The following is a 25,746-nucleotide window of genomic DNA, read 5'->3' as shown; positions in this document are numbered from 1 at the left end:
TAGGAAGACGGCCAAGGGAATCAGAGAGGCTTCACTGATAAGCTGTTATTTGTTCTGGGTTTTGCGAAGAGAAGGGTGTGAAGAAAGCATGAGGAGTGTGTAAAATATCAGAAGCAAGAAGTCGGAGTATGTGCGGAGAATGAAGAAGTCATTCTGTGTATCTTAGTGTCAAGAGGACACCTCCCCAGCCTTGCACTTCCTCTTTCCGCGTCCCCAAGCACTCTGAGCTGACCAGTATCAGAGCCTTTGTCACATTCTTCATAATTGTTTAATTTACTTCTCAGTCTTCCCCACGGGACTGTGAGATCTCTGAAGCAAGGAACTGGGATGTTCTGATAGTGAACTCCTTTCCGGCAGGGACTCTGCCTTATTTATCTTTGTCTTTTTGTAACTTAGCATGGTGCTGGTAACTGAAGGCCCTTGCTAAATTTATAATAAATATACAACGAATGAATGAGTAAATGAGGGAATGACATGGCATATTAGCAGTTTATTTATTTATTGAGACAGAGTGTTGCTCTTTTACCCAGGCTGTAGTGCAGTGGCATGATCTCGGCTCACTGCAACCTTAGCCTTCCAGTTCAAGTGATTCTCTGCCTCAGCTTCCCAAGTAGCTGGGAGTACAGGTGGCGACACCATACCTGATTAATTTTGTATTTTTTTTTTGTAGAGACAGGGTTTCGTCATGTTGGCCAGGCTGGTTTCGAACTCCTGGACTCACGTGATCCACCCGCCTCAGCCTTCCAAAGTGCTGGGATCACAGCCAGCACTTTGATCATGAGCCACCACGCCTGGCCATTAGCAGTTTACTTTAAAAGAATTTTGAATTTAAGTTGAGGATAAGCAATAAAAGTAGTTAATATGGTCCTTGGTAGCAATAATAAAAGTATAGTGCCTTTTTCCTGAATATATAGAATCTTGATAGAGAGAAAGAAGTGATCTTCTGAACGAGGAAGCTGAGATCTGAGATATGAAATGACTTGTTCATGGTACCACAGCAAAATTGCAGGTCTAAGTAGAACTTGAATTTAAGAATCACAGCTCTCAATTAAACTTGCCTTCTACAAGCTCTACTACATAGCGTGCTGGTCAGACAATTGTAGTAGACTGTGCAATTCTGAGCTCTACACTCAAAGAAATATATTGATAAAGTGGAAATTGTCCAAGGAAGGACAATGCAGATGCTAGGTGGATGTGGAAGTGATATCACATGAAGAACAGATGAGGAAATTAAGGATGTTTCACTTGGAGATGAACAGTTGCAGGAAGGCTGTGGGGTGAGTGGGAAAACATGATTTCTGTCTTTTTATTTTAAATACGTAAGTCATTATTCCTTTGCTCCTAAGAGAAAAAATAGGAGCCCTGGGTAGAAAGCACATAGAAATAAGCATCACCTTGATATGAGAAAGAATTGTCTGAAAAATTATAATTGCCCAAGGATGAAATTCCAAATTATCAGAAATATGCTAGTAGAGGCTGGGTGATTATCTGTTAGTTCTAGGTTGTGAGTTTTTTTTTTTTTTTTTTAGCAGAGACCATGTTTTGTTTGTATTTCCCTAGGACCTTGAACAGTGCCTGGCACATAGTATATGCTCACTTAAGATTGTTATGCATCTTTTAAAAGGAATTCCTTCATGGGGTGGGTGAGCATGGAAATGGGCAAGAGTGTATTATATTATGAACTCCAAGGACATAGGTTTATGATCATCTGATAAAAATTCACATACAGCAACACGTCCATATCTAACAAATCAAATCATTTCACACTCCTACAAGCAAGAGTTAGTGGAATTGTTTCTTTTAATCTCTATAAATCTCTGTGGATGTTGCATTTTTTCCTCTTCCTTTATGAGGAGGGTTTCTTTGTCACAAGAATCTTACGAAGGAGACCCTGGCTCGTTACATCTTTCTATCTGTTAACCAAACTAAACTTTCACAAAGAAGGTGAAAAGGAATTTGTCTTGTATAGGTGGCATAGGGCCGATTTATGGGAACATTTGAGTGATGGTTATGCCAATAGAGTCACACTTTTCACAGTGATGACTAATCTAGAAAACCAGGTTTTTCAGAGTCCTAAATCCTACTTAGATTGTCACCTTTATTTATGTTTTAATGAGTATTTTAAACATCACTTCAGAAAATAATTTTTCACTGAACATTTTATATTCAGAATGTGTTGATTTGATATTTGGAGTGTCCTTTTTTTTTTTAAAGTCCACGCACAGGTTATTTGAAGGAGACAAAGAGAGCTTTATTTCAATGTACTGTGTTAGCCATGGAAAGCTTTGCAGAGCTAAATGATAATAATTGATTTATTTTCATCTTATTCCTTGAGACTTTTCACAGCTTATTTTTTCCAAACCAAGTTGTGATACCTATTTGTATGCACAAATCAAACAAAAATCCATACCAACTTCCTAGTGAGGTCTTTCAGATGCTATAGGATTAATCTTCTTTCTTACCTCACCATATATATATGCTCAAAACATATCTCTGTTTTCATGAAATATTGTCATCATCCCTTACAAATTACGGTGCTGCATTAGCCATAAAACTATTCGTAGGGTATTGGTTGTGATTCTAACTTCTTTTCAAAGGACTATATACTCTAAATATAGTATGGTGCTCTTGAGAAATCACGACTTCGGTGTTTCACATTTAATGGTATTATTACGTTTTTCCCCTGGTAATTCCACCCACCTAAATGGAATATATTTTGCCACTCTGTGTATACCTAGTATGTAACTTGTTCAGTATCCTTCAGATACATGCACTTAACTGGGGGATTCTAAGCTACTTCCCCAATAAAAACCAATATCTTATTTCCCTCTCCTTTATGAGTTATAAAACACTTTCCCTCCCCTTCTTCTTTTATTTAGTTTATATGCCAGAGATCTTTCTGCTCTAGGGATGAAAATGGAAGGCCAGGGAAGAAAGTTGATGAAATAGAGATGATTCAAAGATCTGAAATATTTTATCCTCACTCGATATAAAGTAAATTATTTTTTCTCTTTTCCAGTAACCATCATTTCCCTTGATCTTGGAATCACTCAAAACCTAGCCACTGAGTCCTGTACAAACTAATGTGCTGTCTCAAGATGAGAAGAAACATGAAATATTGGTAGCTGTACAGATTGTACTAGTCTGATTATATTTACAGTTATGAGATACCGCAAATTTAAGAATGCCAATTTTTTCTCATCACTGAGTATTTATTATATATAACAAATACATGGGAAAGAAAAAACTATATTGTGTGATATAAATAGTTTATTTACATTACAGAAAAAACATCAAGACAATGTATACTATTTCAAATATATCCATACATAATCAAATATAGCTGTAGTACATGTTTTCATTGGTGTAGATTACCACAAATGCAAGGCAACATGTGTAGATCTCTTGTCTTATTCTTTTGTCTATAATACTGTTATTGTGTAGTCCAAGCTCTCGGTAGTCCAGCCACTGTGAAACATGCTCCCTTTAGATTAACCTCGTGGATGCTCTTGTTGTGTTGTCTGAACTGTAGTGCCCTGTATTTTGCTTCTGTCTGTGAATTCTGTTGCTTCTGGGGCACTTCCTAGAAGGTTGGAAAGTTTACAAATCTTAGTCCAATGCTATTACCTAAAGTTTGGTCCTACAATCACAGAGTAAAGATGTGGATTAAGCAAATTATTAAAACATTTCAGATGAAAGAATTTATCATTAGTAGAAACTTGGATTATTTTGGAAAAGTTATTATTTTGCTTCTCTGTGCAGTTGTCTTTAAGTTTTTGTTGGGAATTGAACACAGGCAGAAGCTGAAGAGGAAGACATTTATTTTGTCCTTAACTGCTTACTCATTAAGGCACAAAGAATGACTCAGCACAATGCAATCAAGCAAGTCGTGAGCCCATTTTATCTCACTTTAAAGGTCTTCAACAATTTTATATTTTAAATGTCTTAAGAATGAATGTTATATTGACTTTTCAATGTTATGAATTTGAATTCTATCAAACCAGCAGAGAATGAGCCAACTGTTAATATCTGATATGTAATGGAAAGGAACATTGTTTTGGACCAGCCTAATATCATTTTTGTACCTTAATAGTATAAATTAGGGACGTAAATTGGTACCAATTATTTAGCATCTATAAAAATCTAATATTCAGTCAAATTATCTGAAAATCTCTGGTCTAGTATTTTTTTCTCTTGTAACAAAAAATGCTTTGACTATGCAAATGAGAATAATGGAAAGTTCACATAAAATTCTATTATAATCTGTGAAGTATCAGAATATATAAAATATATAAATATATATACACATATATATCATGTGTGTATATGTGGGTTTATGTATATATGTGTGTGTGTGTACGTATGTGTATATAAATATATATATGTATAGTTTTAGAGGGAGGATAGATCTGTTAAAGTGAACATGGAGCTGAAATCACATTCCCAGCAAATGGGAGCTAGAAATAAAAGGATCAAAAATCCAACTTCTCAACAGGGTAACTCTTTTCATTTTGAAACATGTCTCCAAATGTCCATATTTTTTGTGACACATGTGGTGTTTAGGAGGAGGGCAGGTGTTTGGCTAAAATAGTAAAGCAAAACAGAAATTTTTTTTTTTTTTTTTTTTTTTAAAGAAAGTAGAAAGAAGGAGAAGAGATAGAAGAGAGAGGCAGAAGACAGGAGAGACCAGATGAGGAAGACGAAAAATCAAAGGAAATGGGAGGACTTCTGCTTGCTGCAATTTTGTAAATCTTTCAGCAAGACCTATTTTGACATAAGTCTTGACAGACAAATACGGCCAGGTCATCAGGAAAGTAGGGTTTCTGGGGTTTGGAGACAGACAGCCTAGTTGGAAAGTCTGGTTTCAAAGCAGAATGTTTTCAAGTGAGTGAAATGAATCCACACTGGGAACTGGTGTGCTTTATTGACTAGTATGAATCCTGGAAAGGCTCTAGAAGGTTTGATGGTCTTAAGGCAGATTTGTAAAAGGCATTACAAAATACTAATTTAGTTTATGTGCTATGTCTTCCCCTCAAAAGCCAATAAATTGAGGACAGGTTTTAGTTTATTATAACACGGAAATGAATAAGTCCATATGCCTTGGAAAAATACTCTAATTTGGAATTCAGTTTAGATAATCTTGAGCATCAGAATACACAAAATCCTTACCAGATACGGTGCAGTATGAGCATGGTGAAGTGCCCAGGCTCTGGCACTAGGCCACCTGGACCCCATTTCTGCCCTTGTTGCTCAGCTGTGTAAAGTCAGCAATTTGCCAGCTTCTACCTCAGGGTCTCTATCTTGAAAGCGGAGATAATTGTTCCTTCTCTGTAATGTTATTAAATGTGCATATATATGTGTGTATATGTGTATACATATATATGATACACACACATAATATACGCTTACACAATTTCTCGTGAGGAAAGGACCCTGTATATTTCCGTTGTTTTTATTATGTATGGGAATGCAACTGTGATTCATAACAGAATTGAAAACATCTGCTAAAGTATTTAGTTTTGCATTTGTGTCAGTAGTCGAAGTAGCAATCACATTGTTGAGATTATATCCTTTAAATATAGGTTTTGTTTTTCATGTACTGATATTGGTTAGCTATTAGAGTAATATGGCATAGTTTCCTATGTTTTAGATTCTTTTCTTTTTCTTTTTATATGCAGTATTTTTGGATTCTTGTTATCTTTATGTTCCCCAGAATCTATTTTAATATAATCACTTGGCATCTAAACGTGAGAGTTGAGCTGATGAACTCAACTCAGCTTAGAGCAGCCCAAAGCTTTAGTCGATGATCTTCCCTTAAGCCTTTAGTCCAGGTGAGGATTTATGAACCACATTTTGTCTTTTTCAAGAGCAAATGCAACACTGTTCCTCAAAGAAGATAGTGCAATACCATACTGAAATGTATTATGGCCCTTATTTTCTAAAGATATGATACTTTCTTTTATTTTTGTATCTGTTCAAAACAATTTTTAGAGAAATATTTTGATTTACTGGAGAGCTGCACAAATGGAGAAAGTCTAAAAGCCTTGTGAATTTGGTGAAAATCTTAGAATCTTCCTTGGAACTTTTTATAGAAGAGTGAAATCAAGTCAGTAAGGACTATCTTCAATGACTTTTCTGGTTATACACAACATAAATGATATGCATTTGGCTTAAAGTCCAATTCTTGGTTACCATTGGTTTGTATGCTAATGAAATTAAGCAAGTACTGGCCTCATTCCTTTACTCCAAGCCCAACGTCAGACATTGCTAATTAATCATGGTTTTCTTTTCTGTTGAAACTGAAGGAAACCCCTGTGTCTTTCAACCTGATTCTCCAGGAAACAATTGCCTTTTGATTCGGCTGGGAATTTGATAGAAGAGTTTTTTGTGATATTTGCTGCATGGTTTTATGTATCTAAGGTTTTCATTTACCATAAAAGTACAACTACATGTATTTGTGCATTTTGTGACTGAAAACTATTTTGTCATCCTCAGATAAAAATGTGTTTGTTATTATACCAAGACATGTTAAAACTGATTCGGGTACATAAGGATACCGATCCAGGTAGATAAGGATATTAATTCAAGTAAGTAAAAATAAATAATCTTTATCATCAGGCAAATTAAGGAAAATAATTTGTACCACCCCAATATGCTATTGTACTACTCCACTGGCTATTCAAATACTCTTAAGCTAAGGACATAGGACCCATAGAGAATGGATGGCCACAGAGTCCATGAAGGAACTCAACTCAGAGGGATCTGATTAAATAAAGGAGGAACAATATATCCCTTCATTTGGGTAGCCACCAAGTGCTGTTACTGACCTTGTGATGCAGAGGACCACCACACAGATGACAGCAATCTGAATCGTTCCAATCACAGCTGCGATTAAGACATACTGAAATCGTACAGGACCGGGAACAACGTATAGAACACTGTAGTCCTTTTTTTCACAGTGTTGTCCAGTATAACCAGCATCACACCTGGAAGAAATTATAGTGCCCAGTTACCTGTAGCTGTTGCCTTCATTTTTATAGTTGATCGATAGGCATTTATTTTCATCACAAAATTAGGGCTTTTTGTGTCCCTTTCTAAATGAATATTACTTTGTGGTTATGGCTCACAACTACTTATTTTCAATAAGATTTCTTTGTGTTTCTCAGTTATAAGATTTGTGGTTTCTTTTTACATTTATGATAGTAATTTCAAAGGTAGGAGGATTACTCAATAATTTGTTTTTGGTGACAATATAGAGAGATAATACATGTCCCAGAATGACTGTTATTTCTATATTTTCTGGAAGGTGAGCTTTACATGTTATTTAATTTGCTCTTTAATCAACCCAAGTCAACATGTTTACTTGAAAAAATATTTGTTTCTGATGACATGGGCATAAAAATTAGTCTGTTTGTTTTGGATGAAACATTCTCTATGCTATTGTCAGAATAAATGTTGAGAAATAGTAGGATCAGAGTTATAGGATGAGTTATTGATTTTCTGGTCAAAAAATCATCTGCTGATGATAGAGTCAAATTTTGTTAGAAAAAAGTAAGTATGGTGTAGGCAATATAGTTCTGCAAAACAAGACGAGGTAGTGTTCATCTGAGAATGAATGTTGCCTCTCCCACTCAACCTTTGTGGAAAGCTCAGGTAGACAATCTACATATGAAAATTAGCATGTGTCTATGAAATGAGAAAACAATTGTTTTCATAAGAAAACAATACTTAAAGGGGATCAACATGTCATTGATTTTGTGGAACTATTCTATTACTTCACTTTGAATTTCTTATAACTACATCCTGAGAATTTTTTTCTCTCCGCCAGGAAGGGTTTAATAATAATGACACTGCTGGGGAGTGAGGGGGTAGCAGGAGTAACTTCTCAGTTTTGTTCACTCTGCCTGACTTCAGCTGAAGGCCTGTGCTAGTATATTTTGTGGAGGGAAAACATGAAAGGAAGACAGCTCTAGGTGGAGGGGTGGAGAAAGGGAGGAAGAGTGGGAGGGGGGGAGAGAGAGAGAGAGAAACCTTCTGTTGTAAATGAAAATACAACCTATTTCATCATATGTCACTTGTACTTAATGTAAATAAAAATAAAAATAAATTATGTTTTCATTTTGGCTTTGCCATCTCTGAAATAATTATATTTTAGATGTGAATACACAGGAGGTATTTAAATAAATATATATTTATATATATATATAAGAAATGGGGTCTTGCTTAGTTGCCTAGGCTGGAGTGTAGTGGTGTGACCATAGCTCACTGCAGGCTTGAACTCCTGGGCTCAAGGGATCATCCCATCTCAGCTCTCAAGTAGCTCCTGGGACTACAGGTGCATGCAACCCTGCATGGCTAATTTTTAATTTTATTTTTTTTAATTTTTAAATTTTTTTTTTAGAGATAGGATCTCCCTTTGTTGCCCAGGCTAGTCTTAAACTCCTGGCTTCAAGTGATCTTCTCACCTCGGCTTCCCAAAGTGTGAGATTACAGGTGTGAGCCATCATGCCTGGCCAGTATTTATATTCATAAACTGAATCCAGATAGGCAATTTCTTTGTGTCTCTACTGAGTTTGAAACTGTGGAGGTATAGCTAATGATTTCACTTTGCAAGGCTCCATGGGAGAGCAGATCTATAGAAAATAGTGAATGCCTAGCAAAACAAGGATTGATGATATTTATGAGAAGACCTGAAGGACTTAGGAAGAGATGAACTCTGAGAAGCAACTATGCTATCTAAAATACATGAGGCTTCATCCATTCATTTGTCTGATAAATACTTACTGAGCACTTGATACATGCCAAGCACAATTCTGTGTTCAGGAGAAAGAGAGGTAATACGGAGGAACTGGTACCTTTAAGGAGCTTATAATGCACAAAGTACAATTTCAAATTCTACTAGGAGAGTTTAGTAATGTGTTATATAGTACTTGAGTGTGTAAGGTGCACATATATATACATTTTTTAGTGTGTATGTGTGTGTGTGTATACATGCACAGGAGAAGCAGAGAAAAATTTTGTTGCTGATCACCCATTCAAGAAGAATGTCGACCAATTTTCTATAAACATCACAATTTAGTTTCTACATATTAACTTTATACATTAACTATGCTTACGAGTAAAAATGTTACCTGCAAGATGGCTCCTGCATATTGATAGAATGCTCACACTTCCCATGCATGCAGAAGCCATTGTAATGTTCCGGACAAGGTATGTGGTGTTCTCTGGCACTTTCTTCTAATTTGTTAGCATTCTCTGCGAATACAGATAAAAGCAAGCACCCCCTGTAAATACCTTTTTAGCCTGGTAAGATCAACCAGTACATTTAGAAGCAAAGCTATGGTAGGCAAAGATTTTAAAACGGCAAGAACTAAAGGGCTATGCTTCAGAAATAAGAGGAAGAAAGAACTGAAAGACAGACATCTTTACAATTGTGTTTAGAGATGAAATTTGCAAAATTACCCAGTGCTTTTTATGCTTTTATGCAATTTCCTATGTCTTTAACAGCTAGTGGTGTTTCTAGGACTTGTCAGACAGCTTTAATTTTCCTCGCATAGGGACTGTACATTGATCATGAAATATTCCAAGAAGAAATATCCTATTTTTTAAATTTCAAAGCCCAGCATAATGTCCTTAAGAGTAAATTGCTGTAATACCTTGATACTTTCGCAACACAAGAGCTTAAAAGTTAAAATATGGCTGTGTTCAATTGTTAAACACACATTTTTCAAACCGAATGCAAATTTCAACAAATGTATTCTTTGAGGCTTTTAAAATCTACTGCAAACATGATTTTCACTAGCATCCATACATTTTTTTTTTGTTGCCAAAATAAACCTATTGAATAAGAAAACGTCATTTCAAAATAACTTATGTAGATATTCACATAGTAGACACTGGATACTATAAATATATTTAAATGCATATTTAGCCTATATTAACAATGCTATGTGAAGCCTAAACTCACAATAAAGAATAAACACTAAAATGAACACTTTTTGCGTGCCATTACAACATATTCTACTTGTTTTGCCATGTTTTCATAGGTATTTGAATTTTTTTGACCTTTGTTAGTCCAAATACATTTGCTTCATATTTGTAATGCCATCTTCAAGTGTCTTTTGAGTCTTAATATGTTCATTTCATGATAAAACTTTTGCGTTGAGCTTTCACTAAATCTGAAATGACATTCTTGAAAATTTCTGCCCAAACACATGAGAACTATAGCTTTTATGAACTCAATCTGAAGACACTCTTCAATCTGCAGGTACTCTTCAACACCCTAGTAATTAGTCAGCAGGAATGGAAAATGGCAAGTGAATTCCTATTTTCATGAAATGGGTTATTTCCATATAAAGGTTTTTATTATTGGCAGTCATGGATGATAAGCATATTCATCGGGAGAAAAAAACATGCCTCTGGTATTAATGAATCAGACAAATGTATTATTTATGATTAAACAGAGCTGCAAAATATCTATACATCTTTAAGATCCAGATGTCATCTGCAAAACATTAAAGTCTGAAAAAAGTTGTAAAATATGTATAGTGCTTTCTTGTATAGAGATATTTATATGCATCATTATGATGGGCAATATTTTATGTTACACACCCAAATTTGTAAGGGATTTACCATCAATGTACTAGAGAGCCTGTAGATGACATTTAAATCATTAGTTTGTTTCTTATCTGTGTCTCTTTAGCTAGGATGGTTGGTGATTTTTTTTTTGTTTGAATTACAGTATTTCCACATTGATAACTGCTATTAAACTGAACAAACTACTTCCACGGAGAAAACTAAGAATGTATAGAACTTGTTTGGTTTCTTCCCTCTTCTTTGAAGTTACTTTGGAATTTTGTGGTATGATGTTTTTGGTAGCAAGTGCAGCTGCAGTAAGCAAATACACCAAAATTAAAGTGGTAGTGTTGGGTGAAATTTCCCACATGGGAACGTGTGACTAATATGGAAGCAGGGCAATTTGTGAACCCATGGAGGAGGCTGTGTTCATTCTGTGCCAGGGCCGGGGGCTACACACTATAGCACTCAAACCATGCACCTGCGGTTTAAAGGAGACGTTAGCAGTGGGGTTTGCCAGTCACATTGCCGGTGTAATGAACCAGCTCTGATTTTCACTTTTATTTCTGGACCTTCTTCCCATAACAAACTATTTGACACTTCTATTTAGGGTTCATTAGTAACCCCTCAGTGCTTCTGAACACCTGCATGCAGGAAAATTTTCTGTGAGTTCCCTAAATGTCAGTTATACATTGTCTTTTCAGCTATAGTATTTTTCAAACACATCTTATTAGGACTATTTTTCTTTCTGTCAGTTACAAAAGAATATCAAGAATTTTAAAAGTGAAAATCCAGTTTTTAGGCTATTTTATTTTTAACACTGTACCTCATCCCATACTGACAGTTTGTTTCTGGATTCGTGCCATATTCACAATTATGAACTGAAGTATAAGGGAAAAATAAGAGCTTGTTTGAACGAGGCTGTTGCCTTAGTGTGGTAAGACATGGATATTTTCACAAAGTTCATTATCCAGCCAGGGTGATCACATGGGCAGGGAATAGTTTCCATCCAAATCTGGTAATCAGTTTACACTATTCCTTATGAGCTTGGAGTGCTCTGTTATGCTGCTCATAGGATACTGTCAAATAAGAAAGCAGAGAGACTGAAAATAAATGAGTGGAAGAAATGATCTCTGGGCAAGAAAATGAGGAATCATCAATATATGTCAACAAATTTATAGTCAATCCAAACAAGCAAATCAGTTGATTGAAAACCTGAATATATAACCACTGCTAGTAATGGAATAGACATATTTTAGAAATGAGATTTTAGTATATTAAGAAGAGTAGAAACACAGAAATCTAATATCCAAACAAACATGTATATGAACCATAGTGTTTGTGATCTTAATGTTTATGTATAGTAGGTATTAAGCAATAACACAGCATTAAACATTCTAAATTATATAAAAATTATATATATATATATATCTGGAAGTCTGCATGTTTCCTTCAGTAGCTTATGATTTAGACATTGATTTCTCTGTCCTCCATTTAAAAAGAGGTTTAATGTAAGGGTTGTGCTCTTTCTTCTAAAATAGATAAGAGGCTATGGTAGAAACTCTTCATGTCTCTGTTTAAAATCCTCAACTAGTTTCCTGTTTAAATGTTTATAAATGGTTTGTTCTAGAGTTCCTGACCTTTTGAAGAACAATTTCTGATATAATCTGAGTTATTTGCAGCAGAGCTAATAGGGCTCATGCCCATTGCTAGTCAACACTTCGGTCAAGAGCTGTTGAAGTGGGCTGTTCTATAGTACAGCTACACATATTGTTTCTACCCTGGTGCTTGCAGGGAAAGAAACAGGGAAAGCTAAAGAGACAGAGAATGGCAAATGGTGAGGCCTGACCTTACTGCAAGTCAAGTAAGGTTAAGTGGGTAGAAAGGGGGCAAAGCCAGATTTAGCAGTTCAGACTTAAATCAATACAGTCCAGTATGTACATGCGTGTGTATGTATGTGTTTACCATTGCCCCTGTATTCCTTTCCCTAAAAAGCTGAAAATAAGATGTTGTTTAGATAATTAATTTATCAAAGGAACACATTATGGATCAAAGCAGAAATATTACAGTGTAAAATTTGACTAAATCCATATTTCTATAAAAAAGAATGTTTCCCTTTGGACAAAGATTAAAGGTTGGCCAAAGAAGTTCTGAAAGTTAAGTTGTATTTTCTATCCAAGTGCTTTCCAAGTTGGTGTGTTTTTGTTTTTTATTTTGAGGGTCTTACTCTATTACCCAGGATGGAATGCAGTGGCATGATTTTGGCTCACTGCAACTTCCACCTCCTGGGCTCCAGTGATTCTTATGTCTCTGCCTCTCTATTAGGTGGGACTACAGGCATGTGCCATTACCCTGGCTAGCTTTTTGTATTTTTTAGTAGAGATGGGGGTTTTCCATGTTGGCCAGGCTGGTCTTGAACTCCTGGGCTCAAGTAATCCACCTGCCTCGGCCTCCCAAAGTGCTGGGATTACAGCCGTGAGTCACTGCACCCACCCAATTTGGTGTTTTTTAAAAAACCAACCTGAACTAGCAAACGCAGAGTCCTAGGTGCAGAGACAGATGCACCAGGTTATTAGTTTCTGATGCTATTAAATAGTTACTCAGTTAACCCATTTCTCTTGTTCTGATGCTCTACTGCCTAGTCATTCTTAAAATAATTTGACTTCTATGTAGCCTTCACATTGGAATGGCTTTGACAAAACAACATGAATATCTTACCCATTTAACAGTTACATATTTCACTTGAGAGAACTGACTAGTTCCGAATTTCTGTTTATTTTTTGAGGGGATTACATGTTAACTTTCTTCAGTCCACTCAATTCTGAAGTTTTATAAGGTCAAACTTCTGTTGTATAGACCAGAGAACTAGACCCTGCCCATAGTTCACCATAGTCTGCGAGGCCTTTGGGGGCTGGTCAAATGATATTTCTCTGGTAATGCCCCACTTTAATTAGGACTTTATTTCAAATGTAATCAAATTCCTAGGCCACTGATTCGTCCAGAAGAGTCTGATTCTGTGTAAGCATTTCTGAGTAAATTGAAAAGATCCTAAACTAGAGGAAACATCAGGAATTTAGTGGATGTTTTACAGGGGCAGATCTCCACTGCATATTTTTAAACAACTAGAGCTGTTCAATAGGAGAATGAGTTCCATTGTAAAGTAGTGGGCTTCTGGTGGTATTGAAAGCTGTGTGGCCATTTCTCAGGAATGTTGTAGACTGTTAATGTATATTGATTAGATTATTTCGGAACTCTAAGTTCATTGAATTCTGAAAGTAACATTTATTTCTATTGCTAATATTTACTTATGATTAATCATCAATATTTACTAACATTTATTACAGAATATTATTTTTGATATGCTAGGAGAAAGATGTAGAGAAATAGAGATATTATTTATATATGTTAAACAAAATAAATTACTTTTGCCTTAATTATGGAACATGTTACCTTTTGAAAGGGTATAAAATATCTTACATTTTGACTGAGTCTGTAACTCAGACATTCTAGCAGAGAGAACCTTTACTATGTAATGTATTGCCTTTCTTTTGTTTAGTGGACCTAAATTCAATTTTTAAAATCATGCTTTAACATCCCATATGATCTCGACATGCACAAGCATGTGAGTATTACAGTTTAGTTTATTATCTTTTCAACTATCTTTTGCTGTTGGCCCACAAAATGTGTCATACTTTTATAGAAAACAAAAATTTTCAATTTTGAATATATTTATGTAATCTTGCTATTTTTTATATGTAATGACAGTAGAGGGAAACCCCGGTATTGAAATATTCACATTCTTGCACACCTTTTGTAATTAATTTTCCCCTTCCCCTACTTACTGCCATTTCTCCAAAGCAAAATGAAACTACTTTTATTTAACTAGAAAAGGAAAAACTGTTTTGTTCTCCTTATATTTACATTGTGCCTGGGACAGAAATAACTTATGAATATAGTAATAAAGTCACGATTGTCCCCATTGTTGGTTAGACTTGGTTTCAAAGAAGATATACAATTCTTATGATTTCCTCTCCTTATCTTATCAGGTATAAACATACGAGGCAGTAAAACCTCATATCTAGCTTGAGTTGCGATCGAAGTTTTTAAAGACTGGAAGAGCATTCCTATTGAATGTGTTCTGGATGTAATGAAGTCTGAGTTCCTGCAACTTAACACATTCCACAATAGCCTCACCTGCTGTCATAGTTTCTTTAAGGCATGGATGAATAGAAGAGTCTCTCCTTTTTAAAGCTTCTGGGACACAGACTCAAATAAAAATGCTAGCTAAAAGTGACAGCCTAGCGTGAGGGACACAGAGAATTTAAGGATACAATCAATTCTCAAGTTTTGTAAAGAGCAGAGAACCAGTCATAACATTCTTGTTATTTAATCTCTGTTAAAGACTTAGAAAACAACTCTTCAAAACAGACACCATGTCCTTCAACATTCTTGCTACAAATTTAACATTTCTTCTGCAAGTTGAACATTATTCTATTTTTTCAGAAAAATAATTGAAACTACTTGGATCAGAAACTTTGCTAGTAAGGCAGTGGTATGGGTTGGGAACAGGATGGATGCAAATAAACAGAAATTCCTCTTCATTCCACCAGTGATAGGTACTAATATAAAATGTGAAATGTGATTATCCTTATCATTGCTTGCATATGCTATAAATATTCTTATTGAACATAAAATTAAAATAAAGTGTAAGAAAACTAATTTTCATGTTACTGCATTCTCAGGCAAGGCCTTGATGACACGATTCAGGAATTGCTAGAATTTAAATTGGAAAAAGTACCAGCATCTCAAATATACATAGTAATTTGGGGACTGGAGTAATTGAAATGCAACAATAGTGGATGATTATTTGCATGGGCTTTTATTAACTCAGTTTCTACTTGTAATATATTTACATAGATAAATACTGAAAAATCTGTGAAATCTTGCGAGAAAAACTTGTATGCAACATTTTCACTTATGACATCCAAATACAATTATAATTCAATAATTTGGCATAAAAAGGCTCATATAGATTTAGTTAGAAATCCTGGACCTCAAAACATTTTATTATTAAGAGCAAAATAAGTAGCTCCTTAGTTGTTTGCTCTGTTTTTTGACTGGGCAATGCTCTGCCTGGCTTTCGATGGCAGAGCCCTCAGAAGAGTGAAGAGAGCAGACCGCTGGAAGAAGTTGTGTTCTGTCTCTAATGGTTCTTTTCAAACTTCACCACTCAGTCAAGAGCCTATTAACTCTCAGCAAGTGGGTAACTCCTATCGGTTTACAGGACTTGGTTTGAAGACCTTTTAAAAATACAATATTTTATGGAACTTTAGATGTCTTTGACAACATTTCTGTAAATATCAGGCCTTGGGAAGAGGTAGGAATCTATGGTTCATTAGCGTCTTGGGAGTCCAGAGCTGGAGTTGCCTTAAGCTTATCTGGGGCAATTTGCTGCAGCTCTCCCCACTGAGTTTTCCCCTCAGCATCTCCTTACTTTCAAGCTGTTCTCAGGAGACAAAGTTTGCTATAAACTTTAGAGAAAGAAAATGATGTGGGAAACCATTTTATGCTAAGAATATATTTATTCTCTTCCTTTTTGTCTTGAACTAAATCTATGCGTTTTCGACCAAAATTATTTGCTTGTGGTTAATTCAGGCATCCTTTCTTAGTGAGCTTCATTGGTGACAGTGTTAAAAATGACACTAGTCGGGCGCGGTGGCTCAAGCCTGTAATCCCAGCACTTTGGGAGGCCGAGACGGGCGGATCACGAGGTCAGGAGATCGAGACCATCCTGGCTAACACGGTGAAACCCCGTCTCTACTAAAAAATACAAAAAACTAGCTGGGCGAGGTGGCGGGCGCCTGTAGTCCCAGCTACTCGGGAGGCTAAGGCAGGAGAATGGCATGAACCCGGGAGGCGGAGCTTGCAGTGAGCTGAGATCCGGCCACTGCGCTCCAGCCTGGGTGACAGAGAGAGAAAAAAAAAAATGACACTAAGTAACAGAGGAGACAAGCAACGGATCAGGTCCCATCTACTCTAGCCTTCTGGGCCATGTGAGCCAAGCGATTTTCATCTTTGTAGGCTGTGTGTGCAAAAATGGATTAATAGTCAAGACAAACCTCCTCAGGTGATGTATTTGTTTTCTTCTGTGACCCTGAAGTGACTAACTAGCAGATAGTGAAGAGGATTGAGGCTGGAGCATTTACTGGAATATAGTGAAAGCAAAGGTTTGAATAACATAGATAGAACCCCTAAGCTGTCTTTCAGTAATTTATTATCTGCATATTTCTTGAGTAGATATTATGTGTCTGGCACTATGCTATGTGTTGTGTATCCATATGCTAAAGCTATTGGTTGTCTTCCAGTGATTTTGCTTATTATCTTCTAAAGACAACCAAGAAAACTGATTCTTAAGACAAGACGATAGTAAATATGTTTTCAGTTACTTGAGAATCTTACAACAGGACCATCATTGTGTTAATACTGACTTAACATGATCAAAATATATTCCTTAATATAGGCTTTCAAGGTAGATTTATAAAATTTCCATTTTTTTTATATATTAGGAAAATGAAGTTAAATTACTTGTCTTAGTAATTTACACAACTAGTAAACAGAAGTGCTGTCGAAGTCAGGGCTCTTTCCAGTGTAATATGTATAGTATGATAGTTAGGAACTTATTAAAATACACGACAACATCTGGCCTTCATATCTTATTTATCATTTGTGTTTTATAACTCCTGATTCTTTATCCCACCTAGATCTATTGCTACTCTAAAAAACAATTCCTCTTTCTTTCTTTCTTTCTTTCTTTCTTTCTTTCTTTCTTTCTTTCTTTCTTTCTTTCTTTCTTTCTTTCTTTCCTTTCTTTTCTTTCTTTCCTTCTTTCTTTCTTCTTCTTCTTTCTTTCTTTTCTTTTCTTTTTTCTTTTGCCTTGTAACCCATGTACCTTGTCTAAGGCCAACCCATCATGAATCTCAACCCCTCTATCATCCTCAAGGGCTTTCCATCAATTATCTCCCTTTGTTCCTTTATCTTCAACTCTCCCTCACTCTTTGCTCATTTCCATCAGCATTTCAACACACTCAAGTATCTTCCTTCTTAAAATAAAAATGGAAAAGGCCCTCTCAATCCATGTCCCTTGGTAGACCTCTTGTTTCCTTTATTCCATTTACAGTGAAACTTACAAGTGTTGTCTCTGCTCCCTTTCTTCACTTCTGCCCTCACCTCTACTCATTCTTGCAGCTCTCTGGTCACCCCTTCAGAGAAACTACTATGACCAATGTTACCAACAACATTGTTGTTAAAACTAGTAGTCTCTTCTCAGGCCTTAGCCATCACAATCTCTCAGTAATATTCACTACAGCTGACCACGTCCTCCTTTTTGAAGCCCTCTCTTCCCTGGGTTTTCATGATATAAATGACAATTTTTCCACCTAGAATTAAAGTTCCGATACTTCAATCTTTAAATGAAAGGGGGTAATAAAGTCTTCATTTCAGAATCACACACATCCCACTTCTTGTTCTTTTTGGTTGCTCCTTCATAGTCTATTGTGTAGGCTCCCATTTTCCAACCGATTCCTTAAATGTTGATACTTCCCTAAGGCTCTTCTCTTGTTGCACTTTAAACATTTTCCCTGAGAGCACTCATCCTCACCCAAGGCCTCTATTTGTCATTTTACTGCCTCTGACTTCCAAATATTGATTAGTCAGCCCAGATCACCTTTTTATAGGTGATCAGGTGATCACACTTTTATAGAGCTTCGTATCTATATATCAACATTCCTAGGGTCTCCTAGGCACCTCAAACTCATCAGATCCTTCTCCCACTTCCTCCCCTGCTTCTTATCCCAGGGATATTTATCTACTCATTGACCAAACTGGAAATCTGGGTTTCACTTTTAAATTCTAAATGAGTAAATCACCAAGTCCCGTGATTTTTACCTCTTAAGGATCTCCCAAACTTGTCTATTTCTTTACATTTCTACTGCTACTCACTAAAATCAGATCATATGTCAGAAAATCACCGTGCCTCCAATTTTGCCCTCTCGAAATAAATTTTCCACACTAGGCCAGAGTGATCTTTCTAGAAGGAAAACGTGAGTACATTATGATTGCCCTTAAAACTTCCCAAAGAAATAATTCTCGTTATTCCTTATTATTCCTTTAATGAGCCAAATGCTAACAATACTAAGAAGGCAATTCAGAATCTAGTCCCAGCTTCTCCATTCTCATATTTTGCAATTCTTCTGCATCTTCCTACATTTCATCATATGAAATTTCTCTCTCCCCTCTGGGACTTTCCATATGCTATTCCCTTTGCCTGGAATGCTCACTTTCCTTCCTTTTCATTTACCTAAGTCCTGCTCATCATGCAGGTCTCATCACTGGCATTATTTCCTCTAAGAAACTTCTGCGATGTTCTCTTCTGTCTCCTCAGTCTGGGCTCACTGCCCCTCCGACCTAAAACCACTCTCCTATTCCGCCACTGTCCATACCAAATTTTCATTATTGTTTACTTGTCTGTGTGTCATGTTAGTTCAGAAACTCCCTTTTAAAGGGTGGTAATATATTTGATTAAAAAAAATCGCGTAGTCTCTGTACGCAGCACAGAACATAGCACAATAAGATGATAAACACATAGTTTTTAAAATAAAGGAATGTTTCCCTGGGTTTCTCTACTGATATTTGGAAGCTTCCAGAAAAATATCCAAAAGTTAAAGCAGCAAAAAAGGAATCTTAACTTTGCTCCATGTGAACAGCTTTTTGTAGGTGAGGGTGGCATGTCAAGGGGTACTGTAAGAACTGCCTTATGAAAGAATATCTGCTAGAGGAGAGTAGCTGCAGATCCTGAAGAAATGCAGTCAGAGAAGGGGATGTGGTTTCTTCTTTCCACAGCTTCTCGTGAGGCTAATGGAGAAATGAACAGATCATCGAGTTTTTAAAATAATTTCACTTCTGTTAGCCAGGGATGTGTGTGATTCTGAAAGGAAGCATTTATTACCCCTTTCATTTAAAGACTGAAGTATGGGAACTTTCGTTCTAGGTGGAAACATTGTCATTTGTATGCATGTCATACCTCAAAAATCACAGTGGAACTATGTATGGTCAATTCTGAATTAATAGATTCTAATTTGGCCATTCATACTGTGTGCATAGCATTGTCCAGAAGTGAGAATATTGAAATTTTTCAGGGCAGAAGGAATTTTTTATTTAAAAAAGCAAAACAAAAACAAAAAACAGGCAAATGAATTTCAAAATAGAAACTAGTATTTTAAATTAATAAAACATTTTCCTTACTTGCCAGCTTCTGAATAAAACCATGCATTTATTCTCAAACTTAAAAGTATTTTATGGTAATAGATGCTAAACACCAAAATTAGAAGTACAGATATACTTGATGATACTATGATAAATAAAACCTAGTTATCAGTTTGGTTTTCTACAAGAGCACTCTAAAAGAACTGGAGGGGTTTTATAATTTATTAAACTAAGGAACAGAGGTATAGCTTTTACTCTTCAATAGGCTGTTTTTGAACACAGTCTCAAAAGTGCTTGAGAAAAGACACTAGAAGTAATGTAAAATTATCTATGAAAACTGGTTTAAAACTGAACTTCTGGAAAAAAAAAGGAAACTAAAAAGTTCCATAAAATTGGTAGTAAAAGTGCTTCTAATAGCTAGAAATGTTTTCTATTATTTAAATGGAATATTTAAGTTTAATGTTTAATTCTAAACACTAATGAACTACCCAGTTCAGAAATAGTAGATAGCTACAGTATAGGTACAGCACCTTAGTACTGCATTTGGACATCACAGGATCTTAGAAGGCACTGCTGATGCTCTGATACCCCTCACAGAAGTATGTATATAGATATATAAATCTGTGAGTTTTGTATGAACACAATTCTACTATGATCTCTTACAAATAGTGAATTTTAAGGATAAAATATAATGAAAATTATAGTACACTAAAATTCCCATTTTAAGGGCAATGCTTCTTGTTCTAGTGCAGACTCACCTCCTTCCCTTGTGAAAAATAGATTTACAGGCTTTGGTCTTGATCAGCTGAATCAGAATTGCCAGCTGAGGGGCCTGGATCTGACTTTTAAAAAGTGCTCTAGGTGATACTGACGTACAAATAGTGTACAGCCTGGTGGTCCTGACCTCATGGCACCATTTTTTCTTAACTCTCGCAGGCTTTGGCTACTTGATGCTAGGCTTTCTTGCATCCTGGGGATCCCCCTTCCTTCCCCTGATAACTGTCCTACAGTGGTCCACCTTTCTGGTCCCAGGTCTGTCTTAGATCCTCTCTGTAAAGTGCCAGTCCCCGCCGTGGTCTATGAGTGGGTGAGCCATGGTTTGCCCTCTGCTGCTCTTCCCGCATCCACTCTTGTATGTTACGGGAAGTCCTCGGGGGACCCCAGCTTGCCAAGCCTTCCTTACCCTTCGTCGTCAGCCTGGAAAACTCACTTTGTTTTAGAATGTCTTTGACTCTTTTGAGAACACACCACTCCACGAATGGGCTGTGTGCCTGTAACAAGTGCCAACATCTGTGAGAGATTTCTGGATTTTGTTAATTCTCAGATATTTGGAGACCAGTTTTTTCAAATCTCCAGGCTTTTTTAATGACTCTGTTGGATAACTAACAGAATTGACAACAAGAACACCCTGTGTGAAAGCAAATGAAGCATCCTCTCAAATATAGGAACAGATAACACAGCTGAGAAAAGGTGCAGATTATACCGATGTTTATGATTGTTCAATTTACAGATGAAAGTAAAGGAGCATTGGGCCATTGGTGATCTCTGTATCAGCTCAGCTAGTCCGTGGAAAAGATGAAGCCACAAGAAAGGTAACAGAGGCAGGAAAGAAGACTAATAGAGGAAAACAATTGGAGGCAAAATTACTATTTGTTTCATGTGGCAACTGAGATAAATGATAATAAAACGAAGAGTGGGTATTGACAGCAGAACAGAAGAGGCGGAAGGTGAGAAATATCTCTTTGGTTTCATGGGGCAGGACAAATGGCCACCTGTGCTTCTAAATTGCAGCCTTATGGACATAGGACATGCTCTTTAGACCAGAGTTTCCTGAGGGGAACTCTGTTGATGCATGACTACTTCTGTAGCAGAATTCATGGGAAAAAGGGGTTCTGTAGTCAAATAAATTTGGGATACAGTGGATTAAACCAAATTATATTGGTTTCTTTACTGCTGCTTTCCTCAGAGCCCTTAAAAGGCTAACTTATACTGTGAAATGGCAAGAGGGGATAAGCATTATGTAGTGCTCCTAGACTCATTTCTCAATGGAAACTCCCTGATCTTTTGAGGAACATTTTGTGCGTCTATTCCATCAGACTTCATTCTGGGAAACACTGCATTAGATTACGGCACCTCCAAATTTTTCACATCACCATACATACAGAAAAAAATACATTGAGTTTTTGGTAAAAAGAGGACATTATCAGCCTTGGGGCTCTAGCCACCCAAGCCACCCAGAAGGCTAAGGTGGATCGCTGCACTAACACACCTGTTACCTATTTAGGACACACAAGAAAGTTGTACACTAGATTATACCCTCTCTTAGGGCAGAGACTGTGTATTGTTTCCAGGTTTTTATATATATGTTTGTGTATATATATATGTATGTTTGTGTGTGTGTGTGCATGTGTGTATATGTGTGTGTGTATATATGTGTGTGTGTGTATATATATATAGCCAACGTTTAGGACAGAGACTGACACAAAGTGAGTGTTCCATATATAGAATGAGTAAATAAATGAATATTATAGGCATAGGAGATATGTTTAGCAGCCACTTCTACCTCAGTGTGGTGGCTTTGAAAAAATTAATGCTCCTGGTTGTTTGCATCAAAGAGCCAGCTCATTACCACTTCAGTGAAATGTCCATAAAGGTACAACCAATCCCTACCTTAGGTGACAAGGTAAGGTGCAATATGGCAGAGAAGGTTACTCAATATAAAGTTTATATTCCAGTACAAAAAGACTAGGTGCATAGGTAAAAGCCATATTTCCTATATATTTCAGTCTCCTTCAGCAAAAGGTAAAAATATGGAGAGCAAAAATGTGTTGCTAATCATGAAAGACAAGAAGGATATCCGTGAATGGTGTGAAAGGTCAAGCATAGGCAAATGTTGATGGGTTTGTGTATGTCTCCTGAATGATGTCATGGCCCAGAAATGGCAAGGAGAGAATTTATTGTGTAGATTTGAATTAATTTATAAATCTGGAGTACCGCCATTTGATGGTAGCTGACCAAAGTAATGTAAACGATTCTCATTGAAAGAACTAGAAGGTATACCATCTCTTCTCATTGTCAAGGACAAGATAAAATTATTTTAAGAAACAAATGTAGCTGATTGCACTATGAGTATTTCTGAAGGTGGGTTTGACATGTTAAATTAGCATTCTAAATAAAACTGGCAATAAAAAAGTCGTGAAATCACTCTAAGAATTTTATAGGTTTTGCTAAAAATAACTTCCAAACCCAGTATAAGCCCTGAGGAATTTAATGACTTTTGGTATTTCTCAACAATCTATTGGTACATGTCAGTGCATCAGATATCTTTGTGTTTAAGCACAGTAAGACTGTCATTGAAAGTGATAATGCTGCCTAAAATAAAACTTTTAATGATGTGAAGATCCATGGTAGATTTCCGGGTTGTCCCTCTATTTAACCTGTCAAAGAGACACAACAATACCAATGAGCAAGTTTTTTTCATGCCCAGCATTACTTTTTTTTTCTATCAGCAGAATATTATATCTAGTGATTGGTAAAATAATAACCAATAGTTCATTGGTTACTGTCCTGAGTAGATCGATGTTTACCCCTAATTCACATTGACCTGGAACCTCAGAATGTAATCTTATTTGGAAATAAGTAACTACTTAAAATGAGGTCTTACTGGATGAGGGTGGGCCCCAAATCCATGACTGGTGTCCTCAAGAGAAGGCCAAGTGAAGACGCACAAGCAGAAAGTCATATGAAAATGGCAGCAGACATTGGAGATGTGCCACTGAAATCAAAACATGCAGGAGCCACCAAAAGCTGGAAGAGCCCGGGAAAAATTCCCCTTTTGAAACTTTAGAGAAAGTGTGGCCTTTCTAATACGTGAATTTTAGTCTTTTAGTCTCTAGAAATGTGAGATAACAAATTTCTGTAGTTTTAAGTCTCCTCGTTCATGGCAATTTTGTTATAGCAGCCCTAGAAAAACTAGGGTTTGTAAATGGTTGGTAACCATTTACCAATCAAACTCATGTTGATAAAGTATATCTTTTAATAGTCCAAATGCAGTCAATGAAAGCCAGCCGGAAGATTGGTTTCGGCTAGGATGTGACCTGGATTGGTTTACTTATGTCTATTTTCCCAGCATAAATTATTAATGGTGTACTGTTTTACTCTCAAAAGTTTCCTACAATGAATGATAAATTGTATGATCACCTTAACTTAAACTTAAGTCAAAGTACCCCTGATTCATTGCATTTGCATCCTCAAAATTATGTTTTTAAGAGCTGATGTGTAGCTAAGACTAATTTTTTTTTCTTCCCAGTTTTGAACAACTGACTTGCTTATGGCACTTCCTTAATTTCTAGTCAGTGATAACTGGAGTGCAAACAACTACTTTAGAAACAGTTAAGGATCCAATGTGAGTCTAAACAGTTTACTTCCACATGGTCATCATTTAGGGCTGGAGATTAGTTATTAACTAAATGGTACCTTGTACTCTTATAGTGTTTATTTACCTTTTAACAGGTTTAACACCCTCCAGGTATATAATTACACTCCTTTCTAAGTACATGGTTAACCACTCAAGAAATCAATAGGGGTTATAAGACATGTACAAATTTGAATTTGGAGAGAATCAAACATCTATCTTGTTCATAGAAGTAAAATGGCTAACATTTAGAATTGGGCTTATAGGGAACCATTAATTTTGAAATAGAAAAATCACAAAATAGGTATGTTCAGAGGTGGGAGTGAAATATGACACTGATAAACCAACAGAGCCCCTCACTTTTGCTTTGACTGATGTTGCCAATAGCAACCCACAACTTTTGGTTCTTGATGTGTGACTATGTAGCCCTTTGGATCCAGAAAAGGTAAGAAACATGTTTTCTCTCTTGAGGTTTCTAAATTTACTAGAGCTTGATCCTACCCACACCTAATTAATTCACCAATAATATTGATTCACTTAAAATATTGACTGGTTTCCTTCTATGTGTTAAATACTACAAGTATAGTATGTACAGTGGTGAGTTAAATAGACAGTTTCTCTCTGGAAGAGCATGCATATTAGAGAGTGAGATAGACAATAGACTAAAACAAAAACCAACATCTAAATTAGAAATGTCACAGGAAAAAATAGGGTGCTCAGATACAGAATAGTAGCGTGGATACTAGAGAGGTGATAAAAAGTTATGTTGAGGAAAGGAAGGATGAGAAAGAGCTGGTCAGAGATAGCCCAGGAAGAGCTTCTGACTGACTGAACACAGAGAGAAAGACAAATGCAGGAAAGAAGTGTTCCAGGAAACAGCCTTGTGGCTAGAACAAAGAGTGTGCCAGCTGTGGTGGAGAGAAGGATAAAATGAAGTTGGAGAGGTCAGTGAGATCCTTACTATACACCAAGCTAAGAAATATTGCGTTAGATTTTTGTTTTCTTTTTTAGACTGAGTCTCACTCTGTCACCCAGGCTGGGGTGCAGTGGTGTGATCTTGGCTACTGCAACCTCCGCCTCCCGGGTTCAAGTGATTTTCCTGCCTCAGCCTCCTGAGAAGCTGGGATTACAGGCATCCACCATCATGCCCAGCTTTTTTTTTTTTTTTTTTTTTAAATTATTTTTTATTTTTGTAGAGATGGGGTTTCACTGTGTTGTCCAAGCTGGTCTTGAACTCCTGACCTCAGGTGATCAGCCCACCTCGGCCTCCCAAAGTGTTGGGATTGCAGATGTGAACCACTGTGCCTGGCCTAGTTTAAAAATCAATGGGAAAGCATTTGGGTAGTTTCCAGCACATCTGACTGTCAGGCCTCTGAGCCCAAGCCAAGCCATCGCATCTCCTGTGACTTGCACGTATACGCCCAGATGGCCTGAAGTAACTGAAGAATCACAAAAGAAGTGCAAATGCCCTGCCTCGCCTTAACGGATGACATTCC

At 36.5% G+C, this 25,746-nt stretch overlaps 1 protein-coding gene across 2 annotated transcripts in view; it reads right to left on the bottom strand.

Moving 5' to 3' along the window:
* Positions 1-2,229: 2,229 nt before the first annotated feature.
* The window catches only part of TMEFF2 (transmembrane protein with EGF like and two follistatin like domains 2), a 255,523-nt gene continuing 232,006 nt past the window's right edge, over positions 2,230-25,746 (bottom strand). The window contains exons 8-10 of one of the 2 annotated variants that reach the window (XM_017856107.1): positions 9,132-9,255; positions 6,828-6,986; positions 2,230-3,583 (exon numbers count right to left, since the gene is read on the bottom strand). In XM_017856107.1, the coding sequence (XP_017711596.1) occupies positions 3,487-3,583; positions 6,828-6,986; positions 9,132-9,255 (380 nt within the window). In that variant the 3' untranslated portion in view covers positions 2,230-3,486. Of the gene's footprint in view, positions 3,641-6,827; positions 6,987-9,131; positions 9,256-25,746 lie in introns of both variants that reach the window. The other variant, XM_017856108.1, reaches the window with a different exon arrangement.

Source organism: Rhinopithecus bieti, unplaced genomic scaffold, assembly GCF_001698545.2.
Source record: "Rhinopithecus bieti isolate Rb0 unplaced genomic scaffold, ASM169854v2 scaffold_41853, whole genome shotgun sequence".
In the NCBI taxonomy this organism is placed as follows: Eukaryota; Metazoa; Chordata; class Mammalia; order Primates; family Cercopithecidae; genus Rhinopithecus; species Rhinopithecus bieti.
The sequence above is the reverse complement of the archived record's forward strand: the minus strand, read 5'-3'. Positions and strand labels throughout refer to the sequence as shown.